The following is a 16872-nucleotide window of genomic DNA, read 5'->3' as shown; positions in this document are numbered from 1 at the left end:
ATACAACCTGGGAACAGAAGGTGCCAGAGATGCAAGGTCAGCAGCTATGAGATCATAGTTGGCTTTTCTCAAGCCTCCAGGAGGCTGAAAACGGTCTCCCTGGGCTCTGGAAGCTCTCGGGAGGCTGGAAATGGGCCCATTTTTGGCCTTTCAGAACTTCCAGGAGGCCTGTTTTTCTCCTTCCTTGGGATTGAGCCTACAGGAGGGTGAAAATGGCCTCCCCAGGCTCCAGAGGCTCTCTTCTGGAATTTCTGGGAGGCCCATTTTTTGCCCTCCCTGGGCTCTGGAGGCGTTCCTCGAGCCCCCAGGAGGAGGAAAAAGGCTCCCCAGGCTCTGGAGGTTCTCTGGAGGCCAAAAATGGACTAGTTTCTGGCCTCTTGGAACTTCCAGGAGGCTCGTTTTTTGCCCTCCTCAAGCCTCTGCATGGGCCCTGCGCTTACATGAGATCCAGAGGCCATGTGGGGACTCCTGGGAGGGGTGGGCTGGGGTGGACAAGGGCAGCCAAGGGTGGGATTTGTTGGTCACCAAACTGGCCATAAAATTAACCATTTGGGGAAGAAGGCGGAGCCTCCTTGCTGACGGACTGTAGATCGTGACTCTTTGCGGCTATGGTCCGTGCTCTTTTGTTGGAGAGCCCCAATTATTACAATTAGGGGCTGAAGCTGCCTTGGAGGGGCGGTGGAGTAAGGGGAAGCCGCAAGCCAGGTTGAGGGGAGCCACATCTCTCCCCCTGGGCTTGGTCTTTTTCCCCCTGAAGACGACTGCAGCGGTGGTTTAAAATGGCCACCCTGAAGAGGAGGACTCAGCTGGATTAAGATTTGTGCAGGAGGGAAGAAAGAGGTGGATAACATCTGAACCGGGACAACTGGGCAATACAACTAAACAAAAGAACCCCGGGATTAAGGTAACATGGAATTTTTAAAAAAAGAAAAGTGAGCAGTGAAATTAAAAAGGGACAGAGGAAAAAAAAGAAAATATTTTTGACAGCTAAGCGGGGCTTCAAACCGGGAAAGGAAGAAGCTGGAATTAAGATTTAACTAAATTGGACTAAAATATTTTGGGAATAAACAGGCATAAAATAAAGCTGGACTTAAGATTGTCAAAAAATAATAATAATAAAGTTTACAAATTGGAGACTGGACTGTGCTGGAATATTGAGGTTTGAAAAACCCTAAATAAAAAAATAGGGGGAAGGGGGACTTTGTATAATGGGGAGTGCCACCTTTTGACAAAAACTTGAGCTCAAACAAAAGGGAAAGCATCCTGTTTCTGAATGAACTTGTGTGGATATAACATTAAAGAAATATTGAAACAATGTAAGAATCTTAGAAAGTGAAAGCAGAACCAGAATAAAGAAAAAAGCAAGGAAAGACTGACTGTGGGATTGATTGATGTTTTTATAGACCCTGGGCTGGAATAATTGAGAACTTTAGAAAATTGAAAGAAGAAAGAAGGAAAGTAAAAGTGTTTTGTTTTTTTTGTGGACTTTAACGATCATAAAATATAAGAGTGTGTAATGATGGTATCTCTTCGGGAATTAAAAATGGAACTTAAAAATATGAGAGAATTACTGCAGGAAAGAGGCGAATCACTTTGCTCTGTGTTAGAAAAAATGGAAATGGCGATTGAAGAAGAAGAACAAAGAGCTTCAGAGGAGGAGGAGGCGATTCAAGGAGAAGACATTTTAAATAGACAATTAACACAAAGAACACTACAAAGAAGTGGGTAAAGAAGGAAGATTAAAAAGTTGAAATTTAAGAAGGCAATCAAAAGGGGGAATACCTGTGAAGTCAGGAAAGGCAGAAAGACCCAGCAGAAAAGGGGAAAGGGTCTTAGAAGACCCTTTAGAAACAGCATCAAAATTGATACAAAAGATAGAGACATATGGAAAGGTGGCTGATTTGAAAATAAATAAAGATAAGACAAAGATCTTGACAAAGAATATGCTATTAAGACAAAAGGAAGAACTGGCAGACCTATTGAAAATTCAGGTCAAGAATAAGATCAAGTACTTGGGGATATATTTGACAGCAAGATGTAGTACACTAAAAGAGAATAATTATATCAAACTTAAACAGCAGATAGCGCTAGATCTGGCGAAATGGGGAAATTTACAACTGTCACTAATAGGGAGAATATCAACAATCAAAATGAATATATTACCCAGAATTTTATATTTGTTTCAAACAATTCCAATTAGGCTTGGAAAAGAGTACTTTGAAGATTTAAATAAAATTGTGTTGAAATATATATGGCAAGGTAAGAAAGCGAGAATAAAGTTAAAACTTTTGCAAGATGCTAGAATTAGAGGAGGATTTGGTTTGCCTAATTGGGAGTTGTATTATCAAGCTACAAATCTGATGTGGGTTAAGGAATGGATAACACTAAGAAATACTAGATTGTTGACATTAGAAGGACATGATTTGTTGTTGGGGTGGCATGCTTTTTTATGATATAAAGGAACTAAAACACAGGGGTATTTTAGAAGACATTATATACGGGAGTCTCTGTGGTTAAACTGGGAGAAGATTAAAAGACAATGTTATTTGAAAATTCCAGTCTGGCTATCGACTATTGAAGCATTTTCTTATCCTATAATATACAAAAAGGAACAAACAGTTAGATATGGTGAAATATTGAATGAAAAGGATGAACTCAAATCTATACAAAAACTAGAGGAACAAGGTATAAAGATGAATTGGTTTTCATATGTGCAAATACATTCAAGGTATGATAAAGGTTCTAAAATGGAAGGTTTCTATGATAAATTGACTGATTTAGATAAGATTTTGACAGGTACTGATGAAAAGGTGATTAAAAAATTGTATGGATATTTATTAGAAATTAAATTAGAAGAAGAACAAGTTAAAGAAACTATGATTGCTTGGGGAAGAATTTTGGATATGGGATTGATTTAGAGAAATGGCAAAAATTGTGGTGTCAAAATTATAAAATGACAATGTCAACAGCATATAAAGAAAATTTGTATAAGATGTTTTACAGGTGGCATTTCCCCCCGACAAGAATAGCAAGAATGTTCAAGAATAAATCCGAAAAATGTTGGAAATGTCATCAGACACCTGGCTCATATTACCATATGTGGTGGACTTGTGCGGATGCTAAAAAATACTGGACTAAAATCCACATGTGGTTGGAAAAAATGACAAAAAACATATAGACTTGAAACCAGAGATATTTTTATTGGGAATTTTACCTGAAATATATAGTAAAGACTTGAAATATCTGATTGTAAATGTATTAACAGCAGCTAGGATTGTATTTGCCAAAAACTGGAAAAATGAGAAAACACCATCACAGGAGGAAATCATTAAGAAAATATTGGAATGTGCTGAAATGAGTAGATTGACATTTGAAATTAGAGAACAAGAGAATAAACAATTTTATAAAATTTGGGATCTATTCTATCAATGGTTAGACAATAAAATACAGTAATGAAATATGTAGACTTTTAGAAAATAATAAATATATAAAGATGTACTTCTTTCTTATTATATCTACAAAATGATTTTAGGATAGATTTGGGATGATAATATGAACTGTTATAAAACAAACTAAGTAAATTATGATTATCTTGTAAAACATGAATGAATAAAAGTATAGTCAAATGATTGATTAATAATGATACTAAGGTATTTAATTTTTGAATGAAAATACGAGATTATATGCAATGTAATTGTAATTGAAGACTACGAAATGGAAGCACAAAACAATTTGTAAACCAACCGGCACACTGTATGTACATATATGGAAGATAGTTTGATGTTTTTATGTTTTGTTTATGTTTGTTTTTAAAAACCAATAAAAACTTAAAAAGGGGGGGGGGAAGGAACATATTAAGAAAGAGAGGGATATAAACTGGAATGAGAAAAGATATGGGGAAAAGAGGGGGAGGAGAAGCAGTAAGAAACAGGTGCATGAAATAAAGAAATACGGAAATAGTAAAATGTTGAAAAGAAATTGTTTTTTCAGAGATAATGGTTGATGAATTAAAAAGGGGATTCTGCAGGGTGACAAGGGGTAATAAGAATATTTCTGCAATTAAAAATATTTAGAAAATAGTTTAATATAGATACTGATAACTCTTATTAAAAATATGCTGCGGAATCCAAATGAAAAGATGTAATGATTATTATTGTAACTTCTTAAAAATAATGGTTTATTGGGAATCTAGATGAGGGAATAAAGGTATATTTTAATCATTGAGGTGTCCACTCAAAACAGTAAAAGGGGGAAACCTATACTTGGTTTTTTTTTAGTGTTAAAATTTGTATTAATCTAGAATTTATAAAAATAATGTGTAATGGAAAGGGAATATGACAGAACCAACTAAATTAATAAGTTAATATAGACTATTAAAAGCAAAGAGAGACATTGGTAACCTTTTATTATTATTATCATTACTATTACTATTATTACTATTATTATTATTAGGCAAACACATATTGTTTATCTTTATTTTTAAAATAAATATTAAAGGATTATATTTGAAATAATTGAAATGAAACAAAAAGATGTTTCGATTGAGATTAATGAAAGAGGCTAGAATTAATGTGTTTGTTTCTCTCCTTACTGAAAATTTGGAATGGAAAAGGTAATAATAGAATTAAATATGCATATATGAATGTATAATTGCTGTCATATTTGTATGTAAAGGTGATGACCGGGAAATATGTTGTCCACTAAAAAGAGAATTTTGTTTTTAATGTGAAAAGCTGAATAAAATTTGTTAAAAAAATAATAATTAACAACCGTTTCACCTGAACCGATGCAAACCAGTAGCAGGCCATCCCTGGTCCAAAGTGCTTTTATCCCAATTAGGGACAGCTAACACAGGATCCTATTAACAGTTCTCTGCTCTTGAATATAATTTGGATAGAAATGAACTTCAGCCATAGTGGCACCACTAAATGTGCCCAGCAGCAAATTGAATTGAGGGCCAGGTGCTCAGAAGGCAAGGATCAGAGAAAAGATATAAATACATAAGGGCAATTTGTCCAATGGCAAATTTCCCAGGGCCATGTGGCAGGGGAGGAGTGGTGGGGAAAGAGTGGAGGGGGGGGCAGCTGAGGGGTGGCCTGCTACCAGTTTGCAGCAGCTCAGGTGAACTGGTTGTTAATTTTATGGCCAGTTCGACGAATTGGCAAATCCCACCCCTGGCTGGCCCCACCCACTTCGCCCCACCCAACCCAGGAGTCCCCGCATGACTCGTTTTGGATCACAGGTAAGTGCAGGACAGGTAAGTTTTGGTCACAAGATGGCAGCACACATGGTCACAGCGGCTCAATGCTCCCGATGACTGTTCTTCTTTTTGTGTTTTTACTTCTTTTTGTTCCTGCATTTTATTCCATCCTGCAATCGACTAACATACTGTTGAGAAGACCTGATAAGTATAGGACAGCAACTCAAAACTGAAGTCACCTATGCTTATACAGAATCCCACAATATCCCATTGGAGCTAGCAAGATCTCCAGGAGCTCTGTGGATTATTGTTGGATTAAGCAAGAGTAGAAGATAGCGTAGGGAGAGAAAACAGAAGCAGGGAGGCAGAGCAGGCCTACTAACTCAATTGAGGAAGAGACCACAGAAACCCCCATTACCATCTATGTTCCTCACAAACGCCAGATCCCTCGTAAACAAAGTGGATGAACTACAGCTGCAGATCTCCCACAATCACACAATTCGTGAGTGCTGTCTGCTAATCGTCACAGAATCCTGGCTGCACCTGCAAATCCCTGATGTTACAGTGGAGCTAGCAGACTGGACTTTGCACCGTCAAGATCACAATATAGCCTCCGGTAAGAGAAGGGGAGGGGGCCTAATTATTTATGTACGTAAAGACTGGTGCACAAACAACAAAATAACAAACAGCCATTGTTCACCAGATTAAGAGGCCGTGACTGTTCAGTGTAGACCGTTTTATTTGTCACGGGAGCTAACAGTAGTTACCATCACTGCTGTATATTTATCTCCAGATGCTGATGTTAGCATGGCGCTCAGTCACCTTCAAGACATAATTACCACACAACAGAGAGCTCATCCTGAAGGCGTTCACATCATTGCTGGGGATTTCAACAGAGCATGCCTAAAAACTGTGCTCCCCAAACTTTACCAACATGTTAAGTGCCCAACCAGGGGGAAAAACACACTTGATCATGTGTATTCAAATATTAAGCACGCTTATAGAGCAAAACCTCTTCCCCACTTAGGACAATCAGACCATTTCACCCTGCTTTTAGTACCAGCCTACACCCCCCTTAGGAAAAGAACAAAACCTAGCAGTCAAACTATTAGATGCTTGCCTGAAAATGCCCTCTCCCAGCTTCAGGACTGTTTTGCCTGCACAGATTGGAGCATCTTCAAACAACAGGACTTCGAGTTATACACAGACACTGTGCTTTTCTACATGAAGACCTGTGTAGAAAATGTCACTGTGGACAAATGCATACGGACATTCCCAAACAGGAAACCCTGGATGACCAGCGAAGTCCAGGCTCTGATCAGGGCCCATGACCTGGCTTTCAGAGCAGGTGACACCTCACAGTACAGCACTGCCAGAGCTGAGCTGAGAAGGGGCATCAAACATGCTAAGGAGATGTATAGGAGGAAGGTCGAGGGCCACTTTACTGACAGTGACCCATGGCAGATGTGGAGGGGGATACAAGCCCTGACCAACTTTAAAGGCCAGAGCCCAACAAACAGCGAGAGCAGTAGTACTCTGGCAGAGGAGCTAAACAGCTTTTTCGCACGCTTTGAAACCACCAAGAACCTGGACATACTGCCTCATGAGGACCACGATGCTGCACCTCTTTCTTTTCAGGTGCATGAGGTGAGAAAAATACTAAGAGCAGTAAATCCCAGGAAAGCTGGTGGGCCTGATGGCATTCCTGGTGTCGTAATTAAAGCGTGTGCTGAGCAGTTGGCAGAAATACTTACAGAGCTGTTCAATCTATCTTTAACACATACCATCATCCCACAATGCCTGAAGGCTGCAACCATCATCCCCATTCCCAAAAAAACAAATATAAACACCCTCAATGACTATAGGCCCATAGCGTTAACAAGCTCCATTATGAAGGTTTTTGAGCAACTAGTTTCACAGCACATCAGAGACTGCCTCCCACCCTCCTTTGATCAACATCAGTTTGCTTATAGAGCAAACTGATCTACAGAGGATGCTGTGGCCATCACGCTTCATAGAGCGCTGAGTCATCTGGAGAACAAACAGAGCTATGTGAGGATGCTCTTTGTAGACTACAGCTCTGCGTTTAACACTATCATCCCAGATATACTAGTAACCAAACTCTATAATCTGCAGGTCCCCACCCCCACGTGCTCCTGGATTAAGAACTTTTTGACAAACAGACCACAGTCTGTTAGACTTGCCCCCCCCCTTTCTTCCACTATTACACTCAGTGCTGGTTCCCCCCAGGGTTGTGTCTTGAGCCCCCTGCTATATGCCTTGTACACCTTTGACTGCTCACCAAGCCACGCAGCAAACACCATCATAAAGTTTGCGGACGACACGACCGTGATTGGTCTCATCTCCGGAGAGGATGAGACGGCATATAGGGCAGAAGTAGAGAACCTGTCTATCTGGTGTTCACAGAACAATCTGTCACTTAATGTCCATAAAACCAAAGAACTGATTATGGACTTCAGGAAACATGGACAGGACTACGCCCCACTCATCATCAATGGAGAATGAGTGGAAACTGTCCCTACGATCAGATTCCTTGGCATCCATATTTCAGCTGATATCTCCTGGTCTCCTAACACCAAGGCCATAGTGAAGAAGGCTCAGCAGCAGCTGCACTTCCTGCGGGTTCTCAGGAAGAACAATCTGGATAAGAAGCTGTTGCTGACTTTCTATAAAGCCTCTGTGGAGAGCACTCTGACATATTGTCTGGGTGTGTGGTATGCAGGCTTCACAGTTGAGGACAGGAAAATTGTACAGAGGGTTATAACACAGCTCAAAAGATCATTGGTTGCCCTCTGCCTTCCCTGGAAGACTTAGTCAGGTCCCGCTGCCAAAGCAGAATCAAGGCCATTATAGAAGACCGCTCACACCCTGGCAATTATCTTTTTGACCTGCTGCCATCTGGATGGCTTTTTAGGTCAATAAAATCCCACACCACTAGACTAACAAATAGTTTCTTTCCTTGGGCCATCCGAACCGCAAATAAACACGAAGTCACTACCTCATTAAGATGTGAAAAGATGTGAAATCTTAATACCCCATTCAGATTTATAATAACATATTACAGTACAATCCATCTCTTGTGTATTATACTCGGCTAAGCGTTACAGTCAGTGTTGGATGTATATTTTGTGTATATTCGTAGATATTGTACTCTCAAATTGCAAATGGAGACGTTGGTTACTCTATCTTTCTTATCTTCATTTTGAAGTGCTTTGGTTCTATTGTATTGCGAACAGTTGCTGGCGTGCATCCACAGTTTCGTTGTACTTGTACTATGACAATAAAGTTATTCTAATTCTAATTCATGCGAGGGCTTGGGGAGGGTGAAAAATAGGCCTCCTGGAAGTTCCGGAAGGCCAGAAATGGGCCTGTTTGCAGCCTCCACAGAGCCTCTGGAGCTTGAGGAAAGCCTCCAGGCCTTGGGGAGGGCAAAAATGGGCCTCCTGGAAGTTCCAGAAGATAGTTTCCAGAGACCCTCCAGAATCCGGGGAGGCTATTTTTGCCCTCCTGGAGGTTCAAGGAAAGCCTTTGGAGCCCAGGGAGGGTAAAAACACCCCCCTCCCAGCAGACTTTTCGCTCTCAGGCCAGGGTGGTGCAGGAGGCTGACTAGGCTATGCTCACCATGACCACACCCACCCAACAACCAGGCAGAAAACTTTTTGAAGCCCACCCCTGGACCATTGGACCAGGATGAAGTGGATAGGGCCAGACAGGCGTGGTAAATTGTCCCATTCTGAATTAGAAGTGGGAGGCCATGGCATTAATAACTCATCACACTATTTCTATGATGGACAATAAATCTGTGCTCTATATGGTGCTACCTGTAGAAACTATAGGTTACAATGATATAAAAACTAAAACTAAAATCTTATGGTATCTCTGGACACCTGCATAACTGGATAAAAGCATTCCTGTCAAACAGACAACCAATGGTCAAAATTCTGTACCTGTCAACAGTGTGTCCCCCAAGGCAGTGTTCTAGGACCAACTTCTTCAAACTCTACATAAATGACCTCTGTGATCATATTAAGAGCAACTGTGTTCTCTTCGCTGATGATGTAAAGCTATTCAACACCACAGACAATACTGCTACCCTTCAAAGAGACCTCGACTATGTATCAGAATGGTCAAACAAATGGCAACTTCAAATCTCAACAAATAAATGCTCTGTCTTACATATTGGCAAAAAAAATCAGAAAATAAAATACAAGCTGAATAGTCAAGACCTTATTGATGATCCAAATTCTGTCAAGGAACTTGGAGTACTCATCTCTAATGATCTAAATGCTAGAGCCCACTGTAACTACATAGCCAAAAAGGCATTAAGAGTTGTTAACCTAATCCTGTGTAGCTTTTTCTCTGATAATATCACACTAACTAGAGTATACAAAACATTTGCTAGTATACTTGAATACAGATCATCAGTCTGGAACCCGCATTACGTATCTGATATTAATACAGTTGAGAAAGTCCAGAAATATTTCACAAGAAGAGTTCTCCACTCCTCTACTCGTTGCAGAATACCTTATGCCACCAGACTTGAAATTCTAGACCTAGAAAACCTAGAACTAAGGTCTGATCTAAATATAGTACATAAAATTATATATTGCAATGATCTACCTGTCAATGAATACTTCAGCTTCAACCATAACAATACAAGAGCCCATAATAGATACAAACTCAAGGTAAATTGCACCAAACTTGATTGCAGGAAATACGATTTCAGCAACAGAGCGGTCAATGTCTGGAATACTCTACCTGACTCTGGTTTCTTCCCCAAACCCCAAAAACTTTAACCTTAGACTGTCTACTATTGACCTCACCCCTTTCCTAAGAGGCCTGTAGGGGGCGTGCATAAGCGCACCAATGTGCCTACCGTCCCTGTCCTATTGTTTCTTTTTATTTTTCTTATATGTATCCATTTCGTATATTCATAACTATGTTTACACTTATATCTGTTATCTTATAATTGCTTGACAAAATAAAATAATAAATAAATAAATAAATATACAGAATTGCAACATGCAGTCTTTTACTGGATGAGGCCTATTGGATTAATATAAAATTCCTTATGAGGCACAGAATTGCCTATCAATAGGCTATTAATCAAACCCCTGGTCACATATAGAGCTCTATATGAATTGACTCCTAAATAATTTTAGGATTGCCTATTTTAAACTTGATCTATAAAGAATGCACTTCACAATTAAAGTTTCTAAGAGAACCTCTACTATAAAAACTTGGGGTGGAGAAGTGAAAAAAAAAATTCTCCCGATTTTACACTGTATCCCAATAAAAGACTTTACTCCCAAAAATACATGACGGACATTAGGAAGGTAGTTAAAACGGAGCTGTTCCAGACAGTATTTCCCATTTGGTGTGACTGAGCTGAATTCGAGCTTTATTGTATGTTTGTAGAATATTATGTCTCTTAAAAATTACTTTTGTATTTATTGGTATTCGATGCAATCCACCATGCAGCAGAATGCAAATGTTGTTACAAATATTATTTCTAGTTTCCTTGTTTTTTTCACAGGTGTGAAAAAAATCTAATAGCTATATAAAATAATTAGCCTGTATAAACCCATGGAAAATTGCTACTAATACCCTGCAGATTATGTATTATGTTTAAAACTCAGACAGACAGACACACACACACACACACATATATATCAGTGCTATTTAAAGCTCATGCTAAAAATTAGCATCTGCTTTTACTAAAATGAATCCTTAGGTTCTAAAGCCCATATTTATGTACCTCTCCAGCGCTGTAACTACGGAGTCTCTGAAGATGCTGCCTGTGGGTCAAGTGATTGGGTAGACGGCCATTCTGAAGTGGAATTCTGGGGTCAATGAAAGTGGTAGCACGACTGTTGTGGTCAACAAAGAAAGACTGCAATATAAGAATACTAAGAATCAGAAATAATATTAAGAGAGCTACCAGAGTTGGTAATATAGGTTTTAACATGATTTCTAACCTGATTTTTTTAGTTTAAGAAATTAAATGGTTAAATACAGTGTGACTAATGTACTGAAAGTAGACTGAAGGACTACCTACGTTATACAGACCAAGACCAAGAAAAGCAAAACAGATAATTATTTTAAGGTATATATTCCTGAGTAAAATACTGAATGAAGAGGAGCCTTCCGAGGATAAGCCAGAACCCTCCAGTTAATATACTGATACTCCCCACCCATGCTAGCATTCCTGCACAATACACACACACACACACACACGTGTGTGTGTGTGTGCGTATGTGCATGTGTGTAATTTTTTTTACATAGAATTAAATACTGACTTTATTTCGTTCTTGTACCTTGCCTTGTTGATCAGTTTTGATTTCCCATCCTCGTGGGAGTTCCAACCGTGTATCAGCGAACATGTTGATGAAATTTACTAGGTCTCTGTTATGCTGATACCGCTCAAAATTCCGAGCATCTCTGCGGATTTTTAGAATCATATGTTTCAAGCAGGTGCTATTGGTGAAAACTCGATAGGCACTCTAAATACAAAGAAAAAAAGTGGGGCATTCAAATGCATTGTTGCAAAATAACTATGATAATACTTTTACCAAAAAAAACAACCTACTAATCATGTGTGTCTTTCTAAAATAGCAATTATTTACAGCAGCAATGACAATCTCAAACTGCTCTTTCAATAGAAACCAAAGTCCCAGGAGCATTAGGGTTAGGACAAGGGTAGAGGTAGTCCTCAACTTACAACAGTACACTTAGTGACCATTTGAAGTTATAAGGCACTGAAAAAAGGGACTTATGACCATTTTTCACACTTACGACTGTTGCAGCATTCCCTTGGTCATGTGATTTACATTCGGATGCTTGACAACTGACTCACATTTGTGATGGTTGCAGTATCCTGGTATACAAACATAAATTTTGAGTTCAATTGTGGTTGTAAGTTGAGGACTACCTGTAGTTCCATTTCCTTCCTCCAAGTCCTACTACATAGTCATCCAAGTGATCAGTGCAATTCCTTCTTATGCCCATGCCTGAATCCTCTCTGAATTTATATATTTTCAGAGTTCTTTGTAATTGTCATTATTAATATACTAATAAACATTCTTCTTTGAATCACATAATTATCAACCTTTGATATTTCATTAACGATCACCTTTTTCTACATTTTTGAAGAATGTTGTCTTTCTTATTTCAGTCTTTTTAATTTTTAGGCTAGAATAGTTACAGATAACATAGCAGTTTACAAGCTTGAGGAGTGGGAAATTGTGGTCTTCCTAGCAGGGCCCTCAGCAACCTTACACAAGAGGGTCAGCTGCAAAGGATGATAGAACTGATCACTGACTAAAATTGAGAAGGTCATGGGTTTTCTACTTCTTATGCTAAGTGCTAACGAAGCCATTTTGTCCTCTGTGAAAGTTAATGAATCCAATATTTTGCACATGCTTGTTTGAGACCATAAATAAATGTACCAAATTGCTCAAAACTATGATTAGTACTGTAGCCAATTGCAGAGTAACTAAAAATTCAGATACCAGAACAAACCCTAGGATTTGAAAAATAATTACTAAATATTTGACAAGAAAGTTCATAAATTCAGAGCAAATTTCAGATGAAATGTTCTACTATTGATTATTAGAATATATTCAACCAAATATCAATATTTTCAGGCAAGTGAGCTTCTTTATATATTCTACAGACAATTCATTGTCCTCCTACAATATCAATAAGGGGAAGCACTGGGTCTCTACTGAATCACCTTTCTTTTTATTGCATATGCTTATGGTATGCTGATCAATTGAATCATTTGCTAAATTTGTTGCTATAGTATAATATATATATATATTCTCATCTGCCAAAATCTGTGCCAGAAAGTAGGCTAGCACAGCAGTAGGCTAGCACCAAATTTAAAACAGAAACGGCTGTGAAAGTCTGACTCACAGACGAACACAATACAGAAGCCGGATGATGGCAGATGAGATTCTGCCGAAACGTTGCTACAACTTTAAAAGCACAACTATAATGATGTAGGAAAATACCTGAACAAAGCTGAATGCCATACATGTAAGTACCCGCGAAAACTTAAGAATATATATATATTGTTTGGGTATTTTCCCACGTCATTGTAGTTGTGCTTTTAAAGTTGTAGCAACGTTTCGGCAGAATCTCATCTGCCATCATCAGGCTTCTGTATTGTGTCCGTCTGTGAGTGAGTAAGTACCCGCGAAAACTTAAGAAAACATATATATGTATATGTCACCAAGATACTCTTAATGGGAAAAGACCCGAACATGCCAAGACCTGCATATCTATATCTATATATTATATTGCTATAATATATATATTACTATAATGAAACAAGACCTATCTGTAGTAACAGGATCCCCCTTGTGTTCAAGACAAACTTATAAAAGTACTTTGGTTAATTAATGCAGTCACATAGAATCAGTCTTTTTTTTTAATGGATTACCTGCTTTTTAATTTTGGTTTGTAGATATCTGGGACTGTGTATATTTGGAGATCATTAAGCCTGATCATTCCACTAGCACTAAACAATCCTTTTAATAGCCTTCTATGAACATAATGCGGACAGATTTCATAACTTTAAAAAAGAACTTCAAGGAAGCAAAATACTTGTCTATTATTGTGGCAATGTTTTCCAACTTATTCATGGTTATAATTAATCTTTCTAATACTAATTCAAGATTGAGGCATTAAGCTTGAATGCATGTGGCATATTTATTTTACAGGTGGAATCTGAATAAAAGATGATTGGTTTCATTCTTTTGCTTTCTTTGGTGGATTGTACGTTAAAAACAATAACAATAAAAATTATAACAATAATTTTTATAATAAAAATTATATTTCTGTTGATGAAAGCTATTGATACTAGTCAAAATCATACTCATAAATTCAAATACCTCAATTACAGAAAATAAATTTTAAAAAAAGACAATCTCCCCATGAAGTATTCTAATAGTTTACTTTGAGAAAACTTTGGGCACCAAGTGCCAAAATGCTCCCGTTTTGGCACTCGGTGCCGAAAACGTTAGCCACCACTGGTTTAGCATATGCTAACATTGATGACTAAGTCACATATTGTCAATGCTTCAACAACCAGAAAAAAAATTGCTGTGCTTTATGACTGCTAGTGACATACTGTGACTTCATCTTGGATCCATGTCAAAGGTAACCAACCATATGTTACTCTAAATGATGATAACATTGCAGATGAATACTTATTAAACAATGTTGAAATAAAATAGGTTAGTAGGCTTTATTTTCTGGATTGCTGCAAAGCAACTTTCTGGTGTGGCTAATTCAGGAGAAAAGCCAGGTAGGGATGAACCTAACTCAGTCCAATCATTTTGTCCCTGCAATGCCTATAATACCAAGGGCAAACAATCTGATAGTTCTCAGCATATTACTTGTCATGAACTTACAAAATAGCTTTAAAACTACCTTTTAAACAGGCTTACAATTACAGATAAAGTCAAGGAAAGGTTAACCAGAATGTGTCAAATGAACTTCAAAACAAAACAAACAATTTGTTGTCTCCCAGCTGATGTCAAGATAGTTAAATTCCCCCATTACTATTTTGGTGTAACAAACATCTTTTTTTTCCCTTGGGGAAGTATGGGCTTCATGTCACTGGAACAGTTGATAATGTCCCTTCTCCAGATATCTGCATGCTTTCCTCCAAGGTGAGGATATGAAATCAATTGTTCAACTCTAGCTAGCTGTATTGGATTGACATTGTTCTTTAGCAGGGACATTGTTCTTTAGGTTTTTGTTGTTGTTGTTGTTCTATGAGTGGCATATCTCTAAAAGTTGCCTATCTCTAAAAGTTTATTTCTTCTGATAGTTGTTCGTTACTGTGAAAGAATCTTCTTCTTTTGGATGGAGTTTCTTGTTTTGTTGGTTGAGTTTCAAGAGTACCTCGACTTGCCTCTAGACACTTTTTTTGTTGGAATAATTCATTTAACTTACATTTGCACATATGTATGGGCATGAATACATACATAGAACACATAATATAAGAGACATCACCCTTTCATAAATCATTTGAGTAAGAATGATATATGTGAGAATTGAAACACTCCCTAGAAGGTATCGCTAAAATAAGTCACCAACCTGTATGGCAGAGGATCAAGTACTTACATAATTTGCATGCAGCACTGTGAAAAATTCAGGATTGGTAATGAACTTTACAGCTGGTGACTGCAGCAATAAAGTGATTTTTTGAGAATTCACTGGTAAAACAGATATTTCTCTTCTAATTTCTGAAACAAAATGGTAAACGTATAAATTATATCATTCCAGTCTTCATATCTTTTGTTCTCTCTCATTCTCCTGAATGATTTTATGCCTAATCTTTCTGCCCTTCCCCAATGTACTGTTTAAAATATTTATTATTACCACTCTTTTCCAATAGTTAGGGCTTGTGTTTTTTCTTACCATAATAACTTTACCTTTAAAATGAATTTTCAGTGTAATAAAAATGTATTAAATAAAATCTTTACCAATCACTGTTAAAGGTTAATTAATTGTTAGAAGATTAACAGGACAAAATGTGTACAACTTCAGTATATTCATTATTAATTCTAAGGCTAATTTGATCTTCTGTATATTTAACCTTAGTCCCATTTTTTTCACTCTGCTTCTTGATTTGTAGTAGAACTTGCAGACCATTATTAGGTATTAGCAAAAGGCACTTCACTTGAAAATAATCTGAGTTCGTTATGTGAGACAAATCACATCTATAGACTATCTCCTCTTGAACTGAAAAATATTTACCAACTTCAAAAATCTTTTTTTCAAAAAGCAATTCGAGTTTGCTGGACATTGACACACGCATATAATGTTTGCTTGGTTACAAAAACTATCAAAGAAACAAAAATTTATCCATGTTTTTTTGCAATGAAAGCAGGCACAATATGCTGCATGGTAAATAGAGATGTAAGGAGTACACTCTCTGAGAAAGTATTACATTTTCTTTAATGCCAAGCATTACAACAGAAAATGAGACATTCATTGCAACAGAACTAACATCTTAAAGCACAAAACCTAAGTCAAAACTAAGCTTTTATTAAATAGAAAGTGTTTCCACAATAGGGTTCTAGTGCCAGTTGATACACTTTTCTATTTTCTAACATGCAATTACACTTTTGAATTGTCTATGTCTATTTAGAAATGATTTTCATAATCACAATTACCTCCTTGGAATTTCCTCACTGGCAATTTGAAATGATAGAGTTACTGCTAAGAATATAAGCTACCTTTTGCCCAAAGTTGCTCTTTCCCTTTTTAAATGGAGGATTTACTTAAACATTATTATGTTTAAATGTTATTTATTTAACATTTTAAATGAAAAAATATTGTATTTTTATGCAAAGTGAAGAATACCATCTGGCTATACAAAATGCCTTACCTGTATTTGCCTGGGAAGGGTCTGTTTCGGAATCACTGCCTCCTCCAGGAGGGAGTCTTTCCACATGGCTGCTGACGGCAGTGTCCTCTTCTGTTCTATCTGTAGCAATAGTTCGCTGTATATTTTGATATCTTGATTTTGGCCAAGGAAAAAAAATAGAAATATATTTATCACCTACACTTTTGAAATTAGGAAAAGAAATTTTCCAAAGTATCTGTCTGTCTCCTTTTAAAATTTAGCTGGA

The 16872-nt window shown here is 37.5% G+C and overlaps 1 protein-coding gene across 10 annotated transcripts in view; it reads right to left on the bottom strand.

Annotated features, from left to right (window-relative positions):
• The window catches only part of HECW1 (HECT, C2 and WW domain containing E3 ubiquitin protein ligase 1), a 307384-nt gene that overhangs the window by 47832 nt on the left and 242680 nt on the right, over positions 1-16872 (bottom strand). For all 10 annotated transcript variants that reach the window (XM_087945048.1, XM_087945049.1, XM_087945044.1 and 7 more), the window contains 4 exons: positions 16629-16759; positions 15359-15480; positions 11539-11724; positions 10980-11114 (listed from right to left, as the gene is read on the bottom strand). In XM_087945048.1, the coding sequence (XP_087801174.1) occupies positions 10980-11114; positions 11539-11724; positions 15359-15480; positions 16629-16759 (574 nt within the window). The remainder of the gene's footprint in view (positions 1-10979; positions 11115-11538; positions 11725-15358; positions 15481-16628; positions 16760-16872) is intronic.

Source organism: Notechis scutatus, chromosome Z (assembly GCF_049901735.1).
Source record: "Notechis scutatus isolate UNSWTSFEM ecotype Mainland chromosome Z, rNotScu1.2, whole genome shotgun sequence".
Taxonomy (NCBI): domain Eukaryota; kingdom Metazoa; phylum Chordata; class Lepidosauria; order Squamata; family Elapidae; genus Notechis; species Notechis scutatus.
The sequence above is the reverse complement of the archived record's forward strand: the minus strand, read 5'-3'. Positions and strand labels throughout refer to the sequence as shown.